At 32.5% G+C, this 23,299-nt stretch overlaps 2 protein-coding genes across 2 annotated transcripts; one reads left to right on the top strand and one right to left on the bottom strand.

Moving 5' to 3' along the window:
* The first annotated feature begins 786 nt into the window (after positions 1-786).
* Positions 787-4,100, top strand: LOC117704248 (olfactory receptor 5T18). Its single transcript, XM_076928257.1, has 2 exons — positions 787-813; positions 2,837-4,100. Exon 2 carries the CDS (start codon positions 2,889-2,891, stop codon positions 3,834-3,836), a length of 948 nt encoding a protein of 315 aa, XP_076784372.1. The 5' UTR covers positions 787-813; positions 2,837-2,888; the 3' UTR covers positions 3,837-4,100.
* Positions 4,101-10,690: 6,590 nt separating this feature from the next.
* Positions 10,691-16,428, bottom strand: LOC117704297 (olfactory receptor 5T9). The gene is made up of 2 exons (XM_034496400.2): positions 16,382-16,428; positions 10,691-12,300 (listed from the first exon to the last, which is right to left on the bottom strand). Exon 2 carries the CDS (start codon positions 12,201-12,203, stop codon positions 11,193-11,195), a length of 1,011 nt encoding a protein of 336 aa, XP_034352291.2. The 5' UTR covers positions 12,204-12,300; positions 16,382-16,428; the 3' UTR covers positions 10,691-11,192.
* Positions 16,429-23,299: the final 6,871 nt, after the last annotated feature.

The following is a 23,299-nucleotide window of genomic DNA, read 5'->3' as shown; positions in this document are numbered from 1 at the left end:
TATTTACCAATGTTAAATTTCTCTATCACATTTCTCTACATGGATTTTTTTGGTAAGGTCTGTTTCTTAATATGTCCCAGTACTGTACATGTTTATTATATTTGCTTGTGAAAATGATATATTACAAAATATATGATTTATTTGTAAAAATTTAGGGTAGTTACAATTAATAGAATTGTATGACTTATAAAGTCTGAATTTTATATTTTGTCTTTTTAAATTTTTAGCATTTTAAATATTTGTTATAATAATCTATTAAACTTAATATTTATAATTGACTTATGTCAAAGAGTTTAGGTTATAATTTCAATTGAGTAAAAGTATGTTTCAAAAGCTTATAAGCACACTCATCAGAACCTCAAGAAAAAATATGCTTTCCACATCATTATACCTTACCATAATTACCAATTGATTGAAACATTTAACATTTGTATTAACAGTGAGAGGAAATTAAGTTTCAAGGAAGTAAAATTTAAAACAAAATTTCAAAGGCATGTCATAATATTTACCATCTCTTATTATTTTCTTGTTAAAATCAAACAATTTAAAGATCGTTCCTGTTTGAGTTCAAAATGAGAAACTTGAAAACTTAATATATTTCATGAATATTGATCTGTATAATATTTTCTAAGATACTAATTCCTTTATAATGAAATACTTTATTAAGTTGCTATTTTTAACCAGTAGGTAATTGGTGAATATTCCCCTTGGGGAGTCTCTTGGGCATTCATCACCATTTATTTAAGTAGATATAAACATGCTACATTTACTATATTGTTTGAACTAGTAAACTTGAAATAGTTGGCTCCACAGGTAAGATAAATTTTAGTTCTCTTGCAGAACATTTTAAGATGATTACAATATTAGACCATAAACTTTTCTATCATAGATTTTGTATTGTATATAGTGTGAAACCTTTTAATCACTGATTGTTGATTTGGAGGTTGAATAAGATGTATTTATCCATACCTAATTTATATCAAATTTCATCAAAATGTTGAAAAGGAACTCTTCCTGGGAAACATAAAAAACAAGTATTGACTTATACATTGGACTATATATAAGAATGTTCCAAATTTAATAGTATGTATTTTTATTCTCCCAAAAACCAAACATTTCAAAGAATTAAAAATAATAGCCACCATAGATGGAAAGGATATACTAAATACGTCTCCTCTCAGTGACTTGTACGTTGATAGAATAAAGTATGAATAGTCCTGTAATCTAGAATACACTTTGGTTTCCTACTTATTGGTGATGTTTTTCTGGTCTCAAAATCTTGAGAAAAGCAATTACAAGAACAATATTTTTTCTTAATTCATGTGTGAATAATAGGAATTGTTAAGTAATTTGTAGGATGAAGCAATGATGATTTTTCTGGCATCTATTAAAATTGTGGTTTGCAGCTATAGATTGTTACATTTTAAAGTCTTTTATTTTGAAATTATAATATAATAATGTCATTAGTTTTTCTTTGATTTCCTCCCTGAAAATACTCCCATATAACTCTCCTTATTCTTTTTAAAATTTAATGACTTTTGATTCATTGATTGTTATTACACACACATACATATATAATATATATATATATATATATATATATATATATATGCAGGGATACCATATATATATATATATATATATATATATATATAAATACATAAGCACAATACTTCAGACTCTATATATGTTTTCAAGGCTGACAATTTGATACTGTTTTGTAGTAGTTGTAATAATTAGTTCTGTATTTGTATACCAGGGTAGGTAACCTGCAGCTCATTATGTTACCCAAGATAATGTCAAATTCACTATAACTTTACTACTTCACCTTTAACAGTGCTAGAATGACAGGCACTGTGTACCACATTTAACATTCACTATTATTAAATTCTTCCAGAATTTTTAAATTTAATTTTATAACTCTAAATTTCCCCCTGTGTATTTGTCTTGACCAACAAACTTAGTTCTGTCTTAAGACAGATGTATCTCTATGTCCATGTATCATAGTTTTTACAGTTTTACTAATTGAAAATAAATTGAACCCACTATTATGTAGCAAACTAAATTGTGGTTATCTGTATCTGAGTCTGCTGGATATGGATATATCAACAGACCACATATTTTCAATCTAGAAATAAAGAGAAAATATATTTGAAAATATTTTCAATGTAATCCTGATAAACTAATATTAGAATATATATTAATAATAAAAAATGATTGTATAGTTAAAAGAGTTACATATTTGCTGTTATTTAACCACATATTTTTGATAATATTATTTTAATACTTTTTGTGATCTAATATTGGATATCTTTTTAAAAAATTTTTATTTGATATTTTATTTATTTACATTTCAGATGTCATTCCCTGTCCCCATTTCCCCTCCCTAGAACCCCCTATCCCATTGCCCCTCCTCCTATTTGATTTTATGCCATTTTAATTACATGCATGTATTAAGGTCAGTTCTAGGTTGAGGGTCTAGCGATACAATAGATCGGGAAGGTTTTGGGCTATATTTTGGGATCAGGTATTGAGATAGCTTTAAAATTATTTTCTTGGAGACCATTTTGTATTGTTCAAGAAGATCCCTTCAATTTTTATTTAATTCAGTACTGTTTTATTAGAGTCTGTGATTTTGATGTTAATTACATTGGGCCAATAGAACATTTTAAGTACTATATCCATTGCCACAATATTAACAGCAGTATCTCTATTTCATTGTATTTAAGTGGCATATATGATTATGCTACCATGTAGCTATTGTTTCTGGAGTATTGATTGACATATATTAATTAGTCTATTTGATTGACTTACAAATTCTCTATTGTTATTGTAGTACTATGGACCATAACCTAAGTATATTCAACATTGTTTCATAAGAGTCCAACATGAGGAACATCACAGAAGTTACTTCATTTCTTCTCAAGGGACTCACGGACAACAATGAACTTCAGATCATTCTCTTTTTCTTCTTCCTAGCAATTTACCTTTTTACTCTAATAGGAAATGTAGGACTTATTATTTTAGTTGTTGGAGATCCCCAACTCCATAACCCTATGTACTGTTTCCTCAGTGCATTGTCTTTTGTAGATGCTAGCTATTCTTCAGATATCACCCCAAATATGTTAGTAGGTTTTATGTCTAAAAGCAAAATCATTTCAATTTATGGTTGTGCAACACAGATGTTTCTTGCTGTTACATTTGGAACCACAGAATGCTTTCTTTTGGCAGCAATGGCATATGATCGATATGTAGCCATTCATGACCCACTTCTGTATGCAGTGAGCATGTCTCCTCGAGTCTATGTACCACTTATCATTGCTTCCTATGCTGGTGGAATTGTGCATGCTATTATCCACACAGTGGCCACTTTCAGCCTGTCCTTCTGTCAGTCCAATGAAATCAAACATATATTCTGTGATATACCTCCTCTACTTGCTATTTCCTGCTCTGAAACTTATATAAATGAGCTGTTGCTCTTCTTCTTTGTAAGTTTCATTGAGCTAGTCACCATCTTGATCATTTTGTTTTCCTATGCTTTTATCTTTTTGTCAATTCTGAAGATAAATTCAGCTGAAGGGAGGAGAAAAGTCTTCTCTACATGTGGAGCTCACCTCACTGCTGTTTCCATTTGTTATGGTACAAGCCTCTTCATGTATGTAAGACCTAGTTCCAACTATTCCCTAGAGCATGACATGATAGTGTCTATATTTTACACCATTGGGATTCCCATGCTCAACCCCATCATCTACAGTCTGAGAAACAAAGATGTACAGGAGGCAATGAAAAGAATTTTGAGAAAAAAATTCATATTAAACATCGTATTAAAAAATTAATTTTTTGTGTTTCTTATACCATAGGTTCTTTAAAACATGTTTTGATATATTTTATATTGTATTTCTTATCAGTCTTTAATTCTTTCATACATAAAATCATTGTGGTTTGTCACTTCTTATGACAGGTTAGCTGACGTACAGTCTCCTGTCTCTCCTCCTCATCTGAGCATAAACACACCTTGTTATCCTTGGCTTTGCCTATGTTCTATGGTTTCAAGCTGACCTCCCCACACATGCATTGCAAGTACTTCACATACTGAGCCATCTACCACCACTTCAATGTTTAAATTTTGAAGGATATAAAATTCTATTCATTTTTATTTTAAATTATCATTATTTGAAATATGCAGTTCTTATATATTCACTTTTTAATTAAATAGTCATTACATTCAAATTTTGATATGATATTTATATATCTAAAGATGTGGCATCTCTTGGTTTTTTATAAAATCTATGCTCACAGATATTCCACACACAGTCAGTTACACATATGCTGAAATGATTGTAGTAGCTTGGTAGGACTAAGATGACAATACAGTAAACAGAACCTGGTTTATGCAAAATCTTGTTTTTTTATGTCTAGATGTTAGATATATAAAACCAAAATATGTGCAATGATAAATTGCTCTTAGGATTTTCTGTGTGGATTACAGATGTTTATATTTGTGGATTACAGATGTTTATATTTTTTATTGTCTTTCTTATAGTTTGCTTCTATGTGTCTTTTTGCTAATTTTTCCTTATAAATATAGTAAGTATATTGGATTACCAGCCATCAAAAGACTTCACTATAACTAACTTCATTTTGAAGACTATCTCTAGACTCAGCCTTATTCTGAACCGTTATATACCTAGTTTTAACATTGAATTTTATGTATGTGTATGTATATGTATTTGTAAATATATAATATATATTCATGTGATCTTTGCTTTAAAAGCAAACTTTTTTCTCTCTCTACTGAGAAAATATTCTAAGTTCTTCAGTTTGTAATTTTATACAATTAATATATATATATCATATAAATATATGTATATAAATTATAGATAGATAGATGATAGATAGATAGATAGATAGATAGATAGATAGATAGATAGATAGATTAAAGTTCCAGTCTCTGACTCCATTTTCTTTTACACTGATTTATCCCTCTCAACACAGAAGAAAATATACTTAGAGTGTTACAGATGACAATCATGGTGGGTTTTGCTGCAAAGTGGCACCCAAATCCTCCAGTTAAATATTTATTATATGTCCTTAGAAAGTTAATCATAACCTATGTTTTAATCAATACAAATAATGTTTCTTTTGTTCTTAATCTTCTAAGAAATAAATATGCTTTTTTTTTGTGGTGCTTGTGGTATTGTTTTATTATGAAGAAAATAAGTGACATTCTTCAGTTTTTCAAGAAAAGAAAACCAATAATTGTAATGATTATATTAAAACTCAAGAACAACAAAACTAAAACATGCTTGTCTAAAGTTTAACACATTGTAGATTTTCCCATCCCTGAATAAACCTCTTTCTACTTCTATATACTGTTCATTTTCTTTTCATGGTTTATAAAATTCATGGCTGTTCCTTACATGGCATTTAAGTCTTAACTTTATTTATTTATTATTTATTTATTTATTTAATTTTTGGACTGAGTGATGTGTATTTTATCATATCTTAAAAACATGATCATCTATGTTCCAGTTTATCTAAGCTACTGGTAAAAATTTCTAATAAGCTTTTTATTTGACTCAATGAATTTCCTTTTCAAGGTTAAGGTTTGCTTTTCTTCAAAACATATGTTTTCTAAATTATGTTTTGTTATCCAAAATATTTATTATTTCATTCAACATTTTTTTGTCTTTGTTATCTTGATCCTGGCTTTTACATATTTCCTCTCTGAATTCTTTGAAATATGTATAATTGCTATTTATAAAGCATTATTTTGTGTGTAATTAAAGTTGATAATTTATGCAAATATTAATTTTAGAGGTGATTCATATCGTCTTTAATAATTCATATTGTTTTTTTTTTCCAAACTGCGACCCAGATATCTGGACATTGCCTACCAGATGTGTTTCACATTATAAAATCTTGGTTTCACCTTTATCTAGTGAGTGCTCAGAGCTCAACTTGTCAGATAATGGTTCTGCTAATGTCATTTGCTTTCCCTCTTCAGACAACTCAGTAATGATGTGTGAATGGGGTGTGAGACATGATACAAAGTCATCTAGGTCTAGGTGCATTTTCCTTACTATTTCTTCCATCAGTTTAAAAATTTCAGGTTTTTGAGGAAATGGCTAAGGAATAACAGGCCCAACTATAGAAACAATCCATGGGCAAACACCAATATCTGACACTATTAATGATACTCTGTTATGCTTCCAGATAGGAGTCTAGCATGTCCTGTCCTGTTGGGCCTTGGATGAGGTAACTCCATTTAACCTGCAACTTTCAATCACGTAGCCCAGGTAGTGGTCTCCACCTCCAGAGATTTAAATATTAATGAGTTATCTAAAGGCTAGAGGCATAGCTAATTAAGTTATTCCCTCCTTTTTTCCCCTCCCTATAAAATTAGACTCTCCTGGCCTTTGGCGGGGGAAGCGCATAACACCTACATCCATTTATCATGCCATGAACAATATAAGCTTTGGAAAACCGGATTCCATGCATCGCCTGATCTGCCACCGCCAGGTTCCCAGCCTTTGGAAACTTGAGCCACCGCCAGCCCTCAGTGGCTGTACTAATGTGGGACCCTCCGCTGTTGGCATGGGAAGCCCGCCCGGGACCCTGATGCCAGACCGCAGTGGGACCCAGCCACCAGACTCCCTCTTTCCCCCCCCACCCCCCCTGCAAAATTTCTTTCCCACACTGTCCAGGAGTCTTCTGAGAGGCTCCACCTAGCAGCTGACTCACAGATGCAGAGACTTACAACCAAATATTGGATGGGTTTTGGAGACTCTTGTGGAAGTGTTCAGGGAAGGATTGAGGGCCCTGAAGAAATAAGAACTCCACAGGAAGCTGACTCCACCAGAGTCAACTAACCTGCGTCCTTGGAAATTTCAGAGGTCAAACCACAAACCAAAGAGTATACACAGATTAAACCTAGGCTTCCTGACACATATGTAACAGATATGCAGTTTGGTCTTCATGTGGGTCCAGAATACCTGAAACAGGGACTATCCTAAAAGCTATTGTCTGTCTGTGGGTCATGTTCTTCAGGATGAGTTGCATTATTTGGCCTCAGTGGGAGAGGACATGCCCAGACCTGCAGAGACTTGATATGCTATTGTTGGGGGATATGTACTGGGGCCTCCTACCTCTCATAGGAAAAGAGGAGGGTGTTGGGGAGGAATTGTGGGAGGAGTGACTCGGAAGAGGGGTAGTGATCAGGAGTTAAAGTAAATAAAATAAAAAAAAAATCAGGTCTGGCATTCAGGTCCTCAATACATTTGGGTTTGCATTTTATTAATGGTAAAATATGAAGATTTAGTTTTATCTAAGAGTACAGTTTTATAACCCTGAGGGATTGAGAGTGGGAGATCTGGCCCATCCCCTTGTAGGTTATAGCACTCGGCTGAGGTTTTTCTGATCCCTCACTTGGGCAGGACTGCAGAGCTGTCCCAGTGTCCTGAGAAGATTGCAGTCATGATGACCAACTCAGGTACCATCCAGTTCCAGACACAGGCACTGGATCTATCATATGTATGAAATGCTAGAGCCCGTGAAGAGAATGGTCTTCTTGATTCCAAAGGTGTAAGATCTTCATGACACAGGGAAACAGCAGGATATCTAAGGAGTCCTGGTAAAAATCTAGTACTGATAGTGTAGCAGAAGCCACTAAACCAGACCAATGACTCATTGCAAATAAACATTTGTAAGAAAAACATTTTGGGAAGAACTGTATACTGTGTACCACAGTAGGACATAGTATAACTGTCATGGTAAGATGTTTTTGTTTATTTGTTTGTCTCCCTAGAAGAAAGGTTACAAGGACAGAGGGCAAATGTAGAAAGAGAAATGAGTAAGACTGAGAACATGATTAAATATACAAATAATCAATAAAACATTTCAAAATATAAAATAAAATACCACAAAAAAGGAAAGAAAAGAAGCAAAAGAGCATAGCTTTAACACATTAAAAAATTCAGGTTATATTCAAATTATTCAGGTGTTTAAAAAACATATATTTGAGCATGAGGCATGTTGGAATTGCTATAATTAAATAGAACTGAGATGAAAGTAAAGAACAAAGATTTATTAACTTAAATGTATTGACTGGAACAAATAGCAGAAAGATAAGTCATGCTACCACTTGTTTTCTAGAATACTGACTTTAAAAAGCAGAAAGGAAGATAACTGGAATTTTGATGAAAAATAACTGTAAATGTATCTTTTCTGTGTCTGACATTATTGTGTAATTGTTGTCTCTGGGGCTGCCTCCATCTGCTAACCTAGGCCTAGTCCTGGACACTTCTAGATTTTGTACAATCTAATCTAGACCTAGAATGTTTAGAGCCTCTGAGATTTACTGCTAAAGAAGCTCACCTTTTCTTGTTTTTTTTTTTTTTTTTTTTTTTTTTTTTTTTTTTTTTTTTTCTTTAGCTAGCTGTTTCTCCTAAGCTTTTCTGGCTCAAAGTCCTCTCCAACATTACTCATTCAATCTGTCTTCTCTCTTAGCTTCTCCTGAATTGCTCTTGCTTGGCCTCATAATAACTTTGGTAACATGTTCTAATCTTCTGGATGCTTCTCATTCTCTGGCTTGTCTCTTCACCTGTATCTCAATTGTTCTTCCTCTGCAACTTGTCTTTTTACAACTGTTTAGGTAAGACTGCATCTCATTTCTCTCTGTACTGCTCCTGAGGTAATTTCCCTTTCCTTTCTCTTTTCATGAGTTGGTCATATCTTATTCTATGAAAATGTTCCCTGATTTGTCACCAGGTATGCCACTCAATCAGACATCATTTTCAAATATGGGTGCTTTCTTTTTCTATATTTTATTTATTTACAATCCAGCTGTTGCCCCATCCAGGTCCTCCCTCCCACAATTGTTCATCATATTCTTCCTCCCCAGTCTTGGAGAAGATGCCCCTCCAACACTAGACTAAGAACAAGGACATCATGTGTTTTGCAGGCAAGTGAATGGAACTAGAAAATATATTTCCAAATATGGTAACCCATACCCAAAAGGATATATATGGTATGTGCTCACTGATAAGTGAATATTAGCCAAAAAGTACAGGATACCCAGGATACAATCCACAGAATTAAGATCTTCAACAAGCAGAAAGGCCAAGTGTGGATGCTTCATTTCCACTTAGTAAGGGGAAAAAAAAAATCATGGGAGGCAGAGAGATGGTGAGATTTGGGTGGGAAATTGGAAGGGGAGAGGAAAAGGAGAGCAGGATCAGGTATGGGGTGGGGAGCCAGGAAAGAATCCCAAAGGGCCAACAGAATAAATGAAAATATGCAACCTTAGAAGGTGGGAGATAGGGAGACCATCTAGTAATTACCAAAGACCTGTGAGGTAAGAGAATCTTAGGACTCAATGGGAGTGACCTTAGATGAAAGGTCCAGCAATGGAGAGAGAGAACTCAAAGAGTCCACTTCCAGTAGAAAGACAGGGCTTCAAGAGGAGGGATGGTGTTACCAACTCACAGTCAAAATCTCTGAACCATAAGTGTTCCTGTCTAAAGGAACTGCAGGGTGCCTCCTTCTATAAACTAAGTTTGCATACATTATTTGAGATTAAAGATGTGTATTAAGAGTATATTTGTATTTCACCCAAAGGGGTTAAAGATGTGTCTTAAGGGCTGAGTCATACAACTAGAAACAGATTTGCTCAGTAAATAACACAATCTCATGATTCACAGTGAAATCAAATTTCCTGCAGAAAGTGACACTAAGTCTGTATTCTTTGTGAGTGAATTTACTAAACATTTAAAATACATAATTATAAATGAAATCATTATTTTTCTTATTCATCATTTACTTCCTTAAAAACTGCTATGCTTATTTATTTGAAAACAGGTATATAGTCACAAAAAATAATTGATTAAATTATCTTCTCCCTGACCAACACAGATGCAGATACTTAGAGTCAAACATCTGAGTGAGCCCAGACACCCCAGTGGAAGAGCTAGGGGAAGGACTGAAGGAGCTGAAGGGGATTGTAACCCCATAGGAAGAACAATAACAACTAACTGAACCACCCAGATCTCCCAGGGACTAAACTACTAACCAAAAAATATACATGGAGGGATCCAGGACTCCAGATATATAGCAAAGGATGGACTTATTTGACATCAATGGGAAGGGGAGGGAGGATTGATGCCCCAGCTTAAGGGAATGCTAGAGGAGTGAAGTGGAAGTGGGTTAATGTGTGATGGAGCACCATCAAAGAGGAAAAGGGGAAGGGGGAAGGAGGGATGGGTGTTGGTGAAGGAGTAACCAAAAAGGGGCTTATCATTTGAAATGTAAAAAATAAAATGATTAATAAAAACATCTTCCCCTCCAAAAATTTTTAAAAAGTATATTTTGATACACTGTTATATAATGCTAAACAAAAGAACTGTGGTATACTTACGTATGAAAAGATAGGAATATCAATTTTATTTATGAAGTAGGAAAATTCTCATGTCACATGCCTTAATATTAAAATAATAGTGGTTTGGCTTTAAATACATTACTTTTTATAAAATGACCTCTTGTCATCAATGATGGCTTAGTTCTATGTTTTTATAAAATTAAATAACTGTAAGAAGGAAAAATAATGAATAAGAATGGTTAAATGGACGTAGAGATTGTGTTGACCAGGTGGAAAATATATAATATATATTATGTATATATATTCCTTCTCAACAAATAACTGCAAAAGAATGAAAGAAAGAAAGAGAGAGAGAGAGAGAGAAAGAGAGACAAGAAAAAGAGAAAAAGTCTATGGCTTAAGTTAAACATGTCTAAAACCACCAGAGGTGATTAGTTTGTTAGGAGTATGTTCAGAGAAATCGAGCAATTGAATTAACAGCCAGGGAAGAAGGGAACCAAAGCATGACATATTATATTGGATGAAGAGGACTTATTACAACCAAAATGACAAATAGACTCCTGAAGACATGAATGCTATTGAAAATTCAAATAATTTATTGACAACAATATATATATCTATAGTATTTCTAATATGCCTGTGTTTGAATTCATCCACAGCTATGTAAGTGATAGTGCTCATTGCTATTTTGACAAACAGTAACTAAGATAGTATTAACAAGTTGGCTCTAACATTTTGGAACATGGGCACTATTAACAAAACTTGGGAGTCTTTTTCTCTGTAAAATACAGATTTACAAAGAACATTATTTTTAGTTTTATAATTTAAAATGCACTTTGTTCATGAACAAATTTCTCTCAAAAATCTTTTTTATTGCTTCTTTTACATCTTTGTTTCTCAGACTGTAGATGATGGGATTCAGCATTGGAATCACAATAGTATAAAATGTGGACACAATCATGTCATGTTCAAAGGCATAGTTAGAACTAGGTCTCACATACATGAAAAGAATTGTCCCATGATAAATGGACACTCCTGTAAGGTGAGAACCACATGTGGAGAAGATTTTTCTCCTCCCTTCAGCAGAATGCATCTTAAGAACTGCAAAGAGTATGAAACTGTAAGAGATCAGGACAATCATGATTGTGATAATCTCAATAGAACCCACACAATAGAACAGCAGAAGCTGATTCATATTTGTGTTTGAACAAGAAATAGCAAGCAATGGAGGAATATCACAGAAGACATGCCTAATTTCATTGGATGCACAGAAAGAAAGCCTAAAAGTAGCCACTGTGTGTATAGTAGCATGCATAATTCCACCTGAATAACAAGCTATGATGAGAGGTATATAGACTCTAGGTGACATTTTCACTACATACAGAAGTGGGTTATAGATAGCTACATAGCGGTCATAAGCCATTGCTGCCAACAGGAAGCATTCTGTGGTTCCGAACGTAACAAAGAGAAACATCTCTGTCACACAGCCAGGGTAAGAGATAGATTTATCTTTTGAAAGAAAATTGACCAACATCTTTGGAGTCACAACTGTGGAATAACAGGCATCTAGGAAAGATAAAACACTTAAAAAATAGTACATGGGGTTGTGAAGCCGGGAATCTCCTATTACTAACAAAACAAGTCCCAAGTTGCCTATGAGAGTAAAGAGATACATTACAAAAAACAAAAGAAATAACAACACTTGCATGTCAGCATCATCAGTGAAGCCTGTTAATCTAAACATGGTGATGTCTGTCACATTGTTCATTGGAATTCTTTGTACTGTGTAACCTAGTGGACGTCTTGACATTTCTGACTCTTGTACCATATAAAGTCAATGCCTTTTGAGAACCGTGTCCACCTTCACATCTCTGGGTTTGTGTTTTAAAAATTCATAATGAACACTTTCTCCTTGCAGGATGCAGCTGTAATAAGAAAGTTGAGAATAAGCAGATGCATTACTGAGTTAAAATTCATTGAATAAAAGTATTTTTACATTTTTGCAGTGTCTTTTCCTATTTAGAATTAACAAATTTAATCTCGAGGGTGCTCATTGTTCTCTGTTAATTTTTCTCACCCTTTTTCATGTTATATTGTGCTCATAATTATTAACATAAAGATAAATGTTATAAACAGAGTCTGTCTAATAAGTTTCCTCAGTGTCTGAGTCATATATAGATAGTGAGGTTATTAGAGTTTAACAGAGAAAAACTGAATGAGCATCAATTAGTGAATGTGAGATATTAGAACATAGAATGAATTTGCCTTAGATATCCAACTCACTCAGGGCTGCAGTTCTTATGACAATTTTTCATTTCATTAACTCATGACAAACAATGATGAACAGAAAAAACTCATAAAGGGGGAGATGAGCCTTTTGAAAATGAAACAAAATAAAAAAAACCAAATACCTTATTTTGAAATGTATTTTAGTTTTTCACTTTTTTTTTCTTGAAATAAACATTGACCCTTATCTAGGTTCTTCTTTTTTAACTTTTGGTGTTTTTATTCCTGTATTTTTAAAACAATTTAACTTATAATATGGAAGATCTCAATTCACAAGGCAAGGAGGTGTGCGTATGAAAAAAATTCTATTTTAGGGGCAGGCATGGTGGCTCATGTCTTTAATCATAAACCTAGGCTTAAAGTCTGTGAGTTTAATGAGTTTAGAGCTTGGTCTAAGTAACTATGTCCAAACCTGCCAGGGTCAAAAAAAAAAAAAAACCTGACCAAAAGAATTGAAAACATCTTTGGATTTAATATGCGATGCATTTGTTTCATTATTAATACTTTGTTATTCTCTTAGTACTGGTTAATAGAATTAATACATTTACTATAAGCTAAATATCTTTTAGTAACAATCAATATTAATAATTATAAAACTATTTTTCAAAATAAATGTTATGATATGAACCATAAACTTGAAGCAACAGGTAATTCTGACAAATCCTGGATCAGGTATGAAGCTTCTGTGTTCGAAATGAAAATATCACATTTAATGAAAGTCACAGCAAGTGTTCATTATGAGTCCCTGGTAATGTTACCTACTTATCTACTGTGAACAAATCCTGACTTCAATCTCTAGAATCAGAAAAACAGATTTTTACCAATGCTGTGGCTTTCTCTTCAGAATTTCAGACAAATCAATATATTTAAATTCATGAACACCCTCTCTATATTATGATTGGCTAAATAATTTCTAGTCTATTGATTTATATTCACTATGAAACACATGGTAATTGTTGCATTGAAACTTCCATTCATCAGCTGTACAGCAATTGTATGATTCTTAAGAAGGAAAGATTTGTTTTTGTATTCAAGAATAGTCTTAGATACATAGCCATATTTTTTATAGAGTCAATAGTGTGGTGTTAAACAAACAAAACTTTCATTAAGTTCTTACACATAATTTCAGAAATCTAAAATACAAAATATCCAAAACTCCCATGTATGTCTTAAAAAATAAAACAGTACACTTTTCATAAATATATACAAATGTAATAGCTTCAACTTTAATTTTATTATGTTAATGAATTATTTATAAATATACAAAATGTATGACAAAATAACATGGTTATTAAAAATTCTTAAAAAAGAATTTCACTTCAGTAATATTTATTGCTGTTTTTTCCATTCCTCTTGTTCTACTTAAAGAATCCTAGGATACATGTGGAAATGTGCACCACAAAAAATCAGAAACACGATATAAATTAGATAGTCCGATTTGTATAAAGTAACAGCAGATGATCCACCATTTTACCTCTTTCTGAAGCACATCTTTACGTCATCTTGATTTATAAACAAGCAGAAAACTACACAGCTAAATCACAACATGACCTTCACATAGCTGATAAAGGATGTTTGTAAGGAACTAGGAACATTATATTTTGAATAAGATTTTTGTGTTTTAAATCTCAGATGTACTACTTATGGACATGGTAAGCTGGTAAAAGTTGTTTCTTTTGTATCAATACAGTACTAGTAAGTATAAGTAATATTGATTAAGCTTCTTAACATTATGCTTTGTTCAATCTCAACAGTAACTTATGCAGATTGTTTATTATGAGATGTACTAAAAATATAATGCAAAGCCTGAATAAAGAGCAATATAAATTATAAATTTATATTTAATTTAATACTAAAAAAATAGACATTTACCCCATAGTATTGAGGCACTAATGGGTTAGAAAACACACACACACATACACACAGAATATATATATATATATAGCAACAGATCATATCTCAAAAAGTTCAGTGAGATTAAAAATACTAAATAGCAGTCTCATAAGTTTTAATGATCTCACAAATGTAACATTTATCTATATCTACTTAAAATCAATTATAAATTTATATTTAATTTAATACTAAAAAAATAGACATTTACCCCATAGTATTGAGGCACTAATGGGTTAGAAAACACACACACACATACACACAGAATATATATATATATAGCAACAGATCATATCGCAAAAAGTTCAGTGAGATTAAAAATACTAAATAGCAGTCTCATGTTTTAATGATTTCACAAATGTAACATTTATCTATATCTACTTAAAATCGGGTAATAAGCATATTTAATTAAATTTTCAGGACATTTTTGTTTGGGTACTAATGGTCATAAATTGAAAGATAAATTCATACCAGTCATTTGATAATATTTTTTTTCTTGGAAATTATTCACTTTCTCACACTTCTGTTTTTAAAGCAAGGATGTTTAGAAATTTGTCAATATACTCTATTTAACACCAAATTACACAGAAACTTTTATCTAATTTTCATTAGGTATCTGGTAACAGTTCCAGTAGCTAAAATTAAATGTATCATTTAAATATTTTATAACACATACTTACAACACAAACATTTCTATATAAAACAGGTAAATTTGTTTTGATAATAATTTTATCTAATTGATTTCTTAGCAAAAATCACAAAAGTAAAAAATATAGATATATTTTTAACAAATAATGATCAAAATGAAAGAAAGATGTGAACTAGATCAATGTTGTCATAACACATTTATTACTCCAGCACTATCAGAGACACAGAGATCACATGAAAAAAAAAAAAAAACAGTAACTTCAGGTACTGCTTTATCCTAATAAGTGAAGACTTGATAGAATGTGTGTGTATGTTTGTGTGTGTGTGTTGTCTTTTACAGTCAATGTGACAATCTGTAAAATAAGTGACTCAACATACTTTTATTGAATTTAGAGCTGAAAATAAACTAAACCATGTCACAATTTGCAAATCCTGGATTCAAGACCAGGCTTCCCTGTTGAACTATTTTCAGGGGATTTGTAGACTTTTTATGATGCATCAATACTTAGGAATCATTAGCTCCTGAAATGAGCACAGAATCACATATCTGATTTATTTTATGAAGTAGCTAAATTATATAAGAAAATTCAATAAAAAGACTGATTGGTTTATGTTAAATTCTTAACATTTAGAAATAAAGTTAAATTTTCTTTCAATCACCTAATAACAACAAACTTCACAGAGCATAAAAGTTTTTTTGGTTTGCAGTCTTTAAAATTTTTATGCATTTCATAGTTTTTCCTCATTTGAAATATAATCTTCAATTTTACTTCTTATAATTTTACTTTTCATGTAGAAATAAAAACAGATTTCTAATCAAAAACTATGTGATCAATATAAGACACATAAAGTCTCCATAGGACACATGTGCTTCAGTTCCAGTATATAATTTCTTAACATATATATATATATGATATATATATATATATATATATATATATATATATATATATATATCTCCATTAGTAAAAAAGTCATAAAATTGCAGGAGAGCAGGAATGGATATATGGGAGGGTATATAGGGAGAAAAAGGGAAAAGAAAATAATGTAAAAATAGTATAATCTCAAAAGTAAAATAATACAGAATTTTAAAAATTAAAGAAAACTTGTATGTTAAAGCATGTGTATAATTTAAAATTCAGAATTTCTAAATATTTTCTATAAGATAGATTTTCCTCTTACACTGAAAATGATGCTTCAGTCACATAAGGCAAGCTGTGAAAATTGTGTATTTTCCTTGTTACAACAGCCCTTTGATTTTTTTTTTAAGTATACAGGATGCTCCAGGGAGAGAGCATATCGATTCTCTCCGGATAGAAAAATACCCAGGTGATTTAGGTTATTCTATAACAAGCAAATGAATAATTTTGAAGTGAAGATGATATAAAGTGATGGATGTCAAATAATTTCTCAGTGAAAGGAGCATGTATACATAGGACCAAGAAATGAATGTAACAGAGAGGAGTTACAAATCTAATACTAATCATGTGTGTAGATAAATTTATCTGAAATTCTGTTTCCTTCTCTTGGAAATATAACCCATTTATCTAAATATTCAAAAGATAAATTAAAATTATCTAAAATTACCTATTAAAATCTTATAAATTCACGGCATTACTAAATTAAATATATTTTCAAAAATTAAACTTAATTAAAAATAAATATGTCACAATTCCCACTAGCATGTAAGATAGATTTATTCTTACTGAAATTGAAATGGTAGAGGGAACAAAAAGATGCTTACAATTAAGATATATAATCATGAATATATAATAAATGTACATATTTAGAATATGCATATAAATAATTATTACTATATATAATAAACTGTATAATATTAAAACTAAATTATAATTTTAAATATTTTTCTTTTCTTGCCTCAGAACACAATACATTAATATGTAGAATTATAACACACATTAATATAGAATACATACAATTATATATTGTATCTAATATATAGGAATATATATATATATTCTTAAAAATTGGCACATGATCAGACATAATCATGGCAGAAAAAAAGTCTGATAAAGAATTATCATTAAGATCAGATGCAGAGAGATTAGATTTTCCTGTATTCATCTTTCCTGTCTGTTGAGTCTACTGGGTCATCCCTAACTGTCTTGAGCTCACTCCTATTCTCTGCTGACCTCAATTTTCCCACCACCCCTCATCCTGTCTTTATCAGACATAGTGATACAGAATCATACAGGCCATGGATACCCATCAGAGGCCTGCTGCACCAGAACTATTGAGATTAGGCTCTTTCCCAATACGTTTTACAACAGGACAATGCATGAACTATAGCCTAGCAGATGGCTAAAGATTCTACAAAGAACACAATCAACAAAACCCAGAGCAATCTGACAACTTCAAAGTACAACTAACATATTGTAGCAACACTTGGCTGTCCTAACATAAATGGAGCATAAAAAATGACCTTAACCCCAATCATGAATGGATGATAGAGGTCATTAAAAAAGAAATCAAAAAATTCCTTAAAGAAATAGGGAAAAACATAATCAAACATGTAGAGGTTTTTAAAAAGAAAGCAAATACATCTCTTAAGATATTCAGGAAAATACAATCTATCAGGGGAAGGAAATAAATACAACTCTATAGGAACTGAAAGTAGAAATAGAAGTGATAAAAAAAACCTCAAACCATGGGCGTTCTGGGGAATGAAAATCTAGGGACGAGAACAGGAAGAACATATGCAAGCAACAACAACAGAATGCAGGAGAAACAAGACAGAATTTCAGGTTTAAAAGAAACAATAGAAGAAATTGATACATCAATCAAAAAATATTAAATGTACAAAATTCCCAACATAAAACATCCAGAAAATCTGGGATACCGTAAAAAGACCAAACCTAAGAAGAATAGGAATTGTAGAAAGTAAAGAGTCCTAGCTTCAAGGAACAAAAATTATTTTCAACAAAATCATAGAAGAAAACTTTCCTAAACTAAAGAAAGAGAAGCCTATAAATGTAAAGGAGCTTATAGAACACAAATTAGGATGGACCAGAAAGGAAAATCCTCCCAACACACAATAATAAAAATACAAAACATACAGAACAATGAAAGGATATAAAAAGTGTCAAGACAAAGAAGCCAAGTAACATTCAAAGGTTGACCTATCAAAATTACACCAGGTTTCTCAATAGAGACCTAAAAGCTTGAACTGCCTAGACAGATAACTTGCAACCTCTAAAGAGAACCACAGATGACACCCAAACTACTATACCCAGCAAAATTTTCAATTGCCATAGATGGAAAACACAACATATTTCAAGACAAATCCAAATTCAAACAATATTTATCTATAAATACAGCCCTACAGAATGTACTAGAAAAAAACTCTGACCCAAAGAGGATAACTATGTCCAAGAAAACACAGGAAATAAGTGTTTCTATATCAGAAAAAAGGGAGGAACACACAAATATACAAACACATTAACACCACTCATCAAAGTAACAGGAAGTAACAATTACTAGTAATTAATATCTCTCAACCTCAGTGGATTTAATTTTCTAATAAACAGACATAGGCTCACAGAATGGATGTTAAAATGGGATCATATTGCTTCATACAAGAAATATACCTTAGAAATAAAGATAGACATAACCTTAGAGAAAAAGTGTAGAAAAAAAATTCCAAGCAAACGGACCCAGGAAGCAAGCTGGAGTAGTTAGTCTAATCTCTAATAAAATAGAATTTCAACTAAAATGAATCATAAGAGTCACTCAAGGGCATATCATAGTCATCAAAGAAAAACATACCAAGATGATATCTCAATTCTGAACATCTATGCCCCTAACATTTGTAAAATTAACCCACACATTAAAACCAGTAGATACCCCACTTTCACCGATTGACAGGTCATCCAGACAAAATTACACAGAGAAATGAAACTAACTGACATTATGAATCTAATTAATCTAAAAGATAACTGTGGAATATTCCATTCAAATACAAAAGAATATACATTGTTCTCAGCACTTCGTCCATTCTTTTCTAAAATATACCACATGTGCAATCTCAAAAGCAAGCCTTAACAGATACAAGAAAATTGAAATAATTATTTGTATCTTATCAGACCACCATCTATTAAAGCTGGAATGACATACTCTGTTATGAAAAGATAACATACAGAGTATCATTAATGGTGTCAAAGATTGGTGATTATCCATAGGATGGGTCTCAATTTTGCCTGGTTATTGGTTGACCATTTATTCTCTAAGTCTCTGCTCTATCCTCTGTCCCTGCATTTCTTGTACACAGGATAAATTTTGGGTCAAATTTTCTTGGTGGGTTGCTGTCCCAATTGCTCCATAGTGGTTCCTGGCTGGCTACAGGAGGTTAGGCTTTCAAGTTCCATATTCCCAATCCAGTGAGTCACAGCTTAAGGACACCTCCATTGGTTCTTGGGTGGCTCCCTTATCCTAGGTCTCTATTTCTTCCTGGAGATACCCCCTACCTCTAATTAATTTAAAACATTTTTATTAGGAAGTTGACCAGTTTTGTAGCCAGATACTGAAACTGAGGGCATATTAACTTGTGTTTTCCATTGCTGTTATAGATCTCTTCCCCATAAGTTAATGGCTACATTTTCACCTTTCTGTCTCTTAGTCTGATCTATAATTTCTGGTGTCTTCAATTCTTTTGTTTTCTCTAGGCCACATTGTCAAGTCTTAAATTTTTCTTTTTCTTTTTCATGTTGCTCTATAATTTCCTATGTCTTCTGCTCTAGGCCTTGTTTCCATAATTTTAACTTCTTTTTATGTTGTAATTCTAATATTACAGCATCTGCTTTATTTTGATATGCTAGCTTTAGTAAATTATCCTCTAGACTTCGCTTCCAAATTTTATCTCCTTGCTGTTCAGTCTGTTCTGTAAATTGTTGAATCCTTTTTTTCTAGCATTTCTTCTAGCTCCAGTCTCCAACATTTAATTTCTTCTTTCTGTTGCTTATCTTGACCTATAAATTTCTAAACCTTTACTTCTCGTATTATCTGTAATCTCTCTTTCTAAGGCGAGGAACTTTTTATCTAGGGCTCTGTCTTTTAAGAAAATATAGTAGATCAAGAGAATAAATGTTGCAATACTGGTAAATGATAAGGTGTCTATTTTCTTTAAATCCAATCCTGTCAAACCACTCAGAATAGTATCCCTTAAAGCCCAAAAGGTATTTATTGTGTTTCTCATTTTTAAGTATCAATGTATGATGCTTATTACCTGATTGGGAGCCTTTGTACCTTTGTCTCCCTCTGCTGTTCAATTTAGAGTCTGGTTGTTCATGTCCTGTGTAGATGCTGGGGATATGGGGACACAAACACAGAAAGGCTCTCTTGTTCTGATCACTTCACTGTGTCTGCCCAAGTTCAGCTCCACACTGGGGTGCTGCTCCTGGCCCTGGCCAAAGCTGTCTGTCTGGGGCTTGGGGAGGGAGCCTCTCTGCAGTTTTCTGTAGGCTCCTCAACCGAGTCAGCTTTCAAGCTACACACTGCCTCAGCCTAGATCACTTCCTCAGCCTTGTATTGGAGTGAGGGGAGGGACAGTGATCTTTATCTCAGGTTAGGTGAATTCTAATTGATATGTTGGGATGCCATTTTGTTGCATAGGACTCCTAATCCCAGGGTTGTGGGTTCCTGCCCCACCTCCATGTTGGGAGCCATTTTATTTTGGTATGTCTCTAATCTCAATAAACCCATTCAAAGAAAATGCAAATTTGTTGCAGTGAATCTTCAACCCCAGTAAGCCCATGCAAAGAAAATATAATTCAGTTGTATATAAACTGCATACCGATATTGGGCAGATTTGCCTCTAAAACACTTTCTTCCCCAACTATGAAAACCCTTCCACTTGCAGTTCCCCATAGCCATATGATTTTCCTCCATCTTTCTTCCAACAACTTTCCCTCTGTCCTCCTCCATTTGCTATCTCTTCCAAACTTCTCCTTCCATCCTCTTCCTGACTTGCCCCCACCCAAAAAAAAAACCCACCTCCTCATTTTTGCACAACAATAGGCTATTTGTCATCTGTCTTAGCCAATCAGATAATTAAGGGAAATTCCTCTACAGTTGATGGCTTTTGATTAAGAGAAAATCAATTTTCTTTAAGGGAGTAGCTCTTCCTAGGGACACAGACTTTAGTTGGTAACCTCATACCAATGAATACATACATGGTCACCCAAAATTGTACACAAGGATGAGAGACATTGGGGTAAAAGTAATAACCAAGTTTTAGGAAAGGCTGAGGAGTAAATATGGGTGGCATAAAGTTGTATGCATTTATGAAACCCTCAAACAAATAATAAAAATATCATCTTAAAGGGTTATTTCACGTGAATAACTTAGCATTATACCAGAAGTAAAGAGATGGTTTAAAGTATACAAATTAATAACATATAATAGAAATTATGTAATGTTCTCAATATATGCCAAAAGAGTTTTGGATAAACCCAATGTTTTTTTTCTTATATAAGTCTTAGAAGAAAAATGCAGAAAATACACTTCAACATAACAAAGGATATAGCCAGCATTATAGCCAATGTCATCCCATCATGAGGAATAAACCTTGTATTTCCTTTATCTGATCTCTGTTAATATACTGTTAATTAAAGTCTTAATTAGAGTGATAAAAAGTAGTATTAAGAAATATTATGAATAGGAAAAATAATTTTAAAATTGTGTTTTTGGTTGACATGCTACTTTACATAAAACATTTCATCAGAAAATTTTGAGAATTGACCATCACTTTCAGCAAACCAGCAGGTTAATAGTAAAAATAGTAAAAAAAAATATTAATAACTGGCCATGACATATGTCATTTTATTCTAATGGCTAGATATTTGATTGTGTTGAGAAAGAATCTCAAAGCAATTCTGAGAACGAAATTTAATGTGAAAGAAATTATCAGTCTGATCTCAAATTTTACTACAGAACCAAAGTAACAAAAAAACTAAATATTGTTTGTGAAAGCTATTCTCTACACCATACTCTTTTGTTCTAATTACCATTAGATCTGCTTGCTACATCTGTAAACTCATTTTGAGTAGATAAATTTCCATCTTACAGTTACTTATTGAGGTATAGTATTCATTTTACAACCCAAAACTAAAAGTTCTAAATACTATGCTGTCATCGTTACTCCTTTCTGATCAGCAGAAAGTAAACACAATTCCGAGTTTCTTCCTCAAGCAGTTTATTCAAGCTTATGATACAAAAATAGCACACTCTCCCTTTCCGCGTCCAGCTTATATCCCCTTAAGGCCAGCCAACAATTCTCTGCCATGTGGCATAATACTATGGGTACTCTACTAGAGAAAGCTGCAAATTGTTCATATATTCCTAATAAGGCTTGTTTTTACAAGTACAAACTTTTGCCTGGCTGCCTGCCAGGCACCATCTTCTGGGAACGGCTCTCTACACTATGCAAGAAATAGATAGAATTCTCTGTCAGTCAAGAAAATCTATGAATATCATTAAATCTTCTTTTCAAACCAGGCTTTTTGTCTTTAAGAAAAGTACAGACAATGCTCTAGAGAGAGAACATTGATTATTTCAGGAACAGTATATACCCAAGCAATTTAATTATTCCAAAGTAATCAAAGGAATCATGTGAACAATGCATTGTAGTATAAAAATATGAATCAGAGATGGATAGTACAAAGTGATATTTCATGAGGAAAAGGATATATATATATGTATATAAAATTCTAAATACAATGAATCAGAAAAAAAGTAACAACTCCAAAAAACAATTAAGCTATTTATTAAATTCTTTGAAACAAAGTTAGTTTCTCTTGGAAATTTAAAATGTTTCACTACTCTAATATTTTGTACACATATTCTTGTTTAAAAACAGGCATTTATAAATTAGAGTCAAATTTCACTTGCATGCAATAATGACTACTGACAAATCATTCCAAGTGCTTTAAGAGATACAACAACCAAAACTGCCCCACCTGGGATCCATCCTGTCCGCAAACACCAAACCTGATACTATTGCCCTTGCCAAGATGCACTTGCTGACAGGAACCTGGAATGACTGCTCCTTGGGAGGTTCAGACAGCAACTGACAAATACAGATGT

Source organism: Arvicanthis niloticus, chromosome 2, assembly GCF_011762505.2.
Source record: "Arvicanthis niloticus isolate mArvNil1 chromosome 2, mArvNil1.pat.X, whole genome shotgun sequence".
Taxonomy (NCBI): Eukaryota; Metazoa; Chordata; class Mammalia; order Rodentia; family Muridae; genus Arvicanthis; species Arvicanthis niloticus.
This window is presented reverse-complemented; position numbering and strand designations above follow the sequence as displayed.

Excerpts from the sequence above, each read along its gene's own strand:
- LOC117704297 (XM_034496400.2), bottom strand. The coding sequence starts at position 12,203 with ATGGTACAAGAGTCAGAAATGTCAAGACGTCCACTAGGTTACACAGTA.
- LOC117704248 (XM_076928257.1), top strand. The coding sequence starts at position 2,889 with ATGAGGAACATCACAGAAGTTACTTCATTTCTTCTCAAGGGACTCACG.